General features: G+C 68.6%; 2 protein-coding genes across 2 annotated transcripts; one reads left to right on the top strand and one right to left on the bottom strand.

The window, feature by feature from the left end:
- Nucleotides 1–14: 14 nt before the first annotated feature.
- Nucleotides 15–266, top strand: MNEG_13959 (hypothetical protein; the record flags this gene model as incomplete). Its single annotated transcript, XM_014037570.1, has 1 exon — nucleotides 15–266. A coding segment is annotated over one exon (252 nt), but the record flags the coding sequence as incomplete, so codon positions are not given.
- A 601-nt stretch (nucleotides 267–867) lies between these two features.
- On the bottom strand, nucleotides 868–2,298 carry MNEG_13958 (hypothetical protein; the record flags this gene model as incomplete). The annotated part of the gene is made up of 2 exons (XM_014037569.1): nucleotides 868–1,056; nucleotides 1,762–2,298. The coding sequence occupies 2 exons, from the start codon at nucleotides 2,296–2,298 to the stop codon at nucleotides 868–870; spliced, it is 726 nt and encodes a 241-aa protein (XP_013893023.1).
- Nucleotides 2,299–2,539: the final 241 nt, after the last annotated feature.

Raw genomic sequence — 2,539 nt, 5'->3', positions numbered from 1 at the left:
GCGGCGCCAGCCAGGCCAACGCGAAGGCGCAGGCCGTGACCGTCGGCGGCGGCTTCGGCGGCGGCGCCAGCCAGGCCAACGCCAAGGCGACCGCCGCCACGTACACCCAGCGTGGCTTCGGCGGCTTTGGCGGCTTTGGCAACCCCTACTTCAACCGCGGCTTTGCGCCTTACGGCGGCTACAACCAGGCGCAGGCGCAGGCACAAGCCCAGGCGCTGGCCGCCGGCGGCGGCGGCTGGCGCGGGCTGCTGGGGCTCGCGAACTAGGCCGGGGCTGCGATGCCTCGCGGGGGGTTGGACGCAGGGGACCAGGAGGACGCTTGGATAGGATAGTGAGGAGGGCAGATGCCTTGACAACAAGTTGATGTCGCATGCGCATGGCCTTGTCGCTGTCGCCAGCGAATTGTTGCCGCCATCTCTGGGTCTTTCCCCCTCCCCCAAGCCCCTTGTTCTCCACTATGCTTGAGCTTGCAGCCTGGTTGGTGCTGTCATGGCTTGAATACAAGGCTGCACTTGCCGTTTGACCACAGTACCTACTGCTCCTGTGAGCGCTTTCTTTCTCACTTTGCGCCTGTGCGCAGTGACACCCAGGTTCAATAGGACAAGTAACAAAAGACAAATGATGCCAGTGGCACAATCAGTTGGGCAGGCCTCCTAAAACACACTTGTCCTGTTGAAAAACTCTGAGCCCGGGACCGCAGCTTGGTAAGGATGAAGAAAAATTCAGGTTCTCGTGAGAGAAATGATACAGGTGTTGGAGCAGCAGGGCGGCATGGGCTCAGAAATGAATGCCGCATGCCAGCGGTAATTCATCACGATTTACTGAAAAAATTGAGGTGCTCTTGAATGGCAAGGGCCCGCCGGCGGCTCACTGGCGGTTGCTGCATCCGCTGCCAAAAACGCCGGACAGCACCGCGTCGTGCACGGCCCACGTCGCGCGCATCGCCGCGGCCCCCAGGTATGACGACGCCACCATCAGCGCGGACGAGTCAGGGTCCAGCCCCGCGACGCCGTCGGCCGGGGCCAGGCCGCCGCCGGCGCCCACCTTGGCATCCGCCTGCGTGCGCGCCGGCGACCCCAGCAGCCGCGTCGCGGCGATGAGCGGCAGCGCCGGCGCCGCGGCAGAGACGAGGACGGCGGCGGACGCGGCCGCGCCGGCCGCGCGCCAGGGGGCGGAGAGGGGGCCGGGCGCGGCGTAGGGCTCGAGGGATTCGAGGTACGATCTGTAGGCGGGGTCCAGGCCGTGGTGCGCGGCGCCTGCGGCCGCAACAATAGTAGACCAGGAAGGGGGTGGCGCATGGGCGGGAACGGCGCGGTGTGCAGACGGGGTGATTGGTTTGCATCCACGTCGTCAAGCGCACGGCATGTCGTGTTCACAACCCGCAACGTGTGCGCGTCCACGGCAGCCCGCCGGTGCCCCCGCCTGCCAAGCGGAGGGGCACTGCGCGGGGTCACCGCCCCCTTGCTGCCCGCGCGCCTGTAGTGAGGAGTCCGAGGTAGCGCTGGGAGGGCAGCGCGTCGCGGGCGCTGCTGTGGAGGGAGGCGGGGGCGCCCTGCGGTGGCGGGCGCGGGGCGCGAGAGATGCGACAAGGCGGGTTGTAGAGAGGGTCGCGGGAGGTGGGCGGATGGCAGCCGCCAAGCCTTTGGGCCAGGCAGGCATGGATGAGAAGACACCCCCTCTCCGACCCCGCTGCGAGGGGGAGCGCCTGTCTCCCTGGCATGTCTCATGGCAACATGTGGTCCCGCCAGCACCACGGCGCACCTGCAGCGTCACCGCCCGCACAACCCTCTTGCCGCCGCCGCCGCCCCCGCCGCCGCCGCCGCCGCCGCGCCACGCGGCCCCAGGCTTGTATAGCTCGCACTCCAGGGCTGCGATTTGGTAGCCCGCGCTGCTGCTCCCCACGCCCTCAGACGTGCAGATCCACCGCCACTCCTCAGCGGACACGACGTGCAGCACACCGTGCGCGGGCGGCGCCGCCGCGCCGCCGGCCGCGAGCGGGTGGCCGGCTGGGACGAGGGTCGCGAACGCAGGCTCGGCGAAGGGGAAGCCGAGCATGCCGAACGACAGGCGCAGGCCGGGGGCGGCGGCGGGCAGGCTGAGGCGCGGGCGCACGCGGCGGCGGCCGGTGAGGATGGCGGGCGCCATGTTGGAGCCGTAAGCGAAATAAGCGACCTCGCCGGGCCGGAGCTCCAGGGGCGGTGCCTGCAGCTCGGGCTGCTCCTGCCGCAGCTGCTCAGCCGCAGCTCGTGCCGCTGCGCTGTTGTTGACAACCGCCTGCTGGCTGATCGGCACGGTCATGCTGGTTGCACCCTTGGACGGGGGCAGGGCTTGGATGCGAGCGTTGCCCCGTTTGTGCCCGCCGCACGGCAGGGGTGCACACACTGGCTGGGCGCGTTTGAGCGCCGCGTGCGCGACCACACGCCGATCGAGGTTTCTGCTGCTACCCCTGCTGCTGCTAGCAACAAGATTGCTGGTGCTGCATGTGCGCGGGTGCGTGCCAAAATTGGATGTCATGTAGGAGCAGCCCTTCTATGATTCT

The sequence above is a fragment of the Monoraphidium neglectum genome (genome assembly GCF_000611645.1).
Source record: "Monoraphidium neglectum strain SAG 48.87 unplaced genomic scaffold scaffold04162, whole genome shotgun sequence".
Lineage (NCBI taxonomy): Eukaryota > Viridiplantae > Chlorophyta > Chlorophyceae > Sphaeropleales > Selenastraceae > Monoraphidium > Monoraphidium neglectum.
The sequence above is the reverse complement of the archived record's forward strand: the minus strand, read 5'-3'. Positions and strand labels throughout refer to the sequence as shown.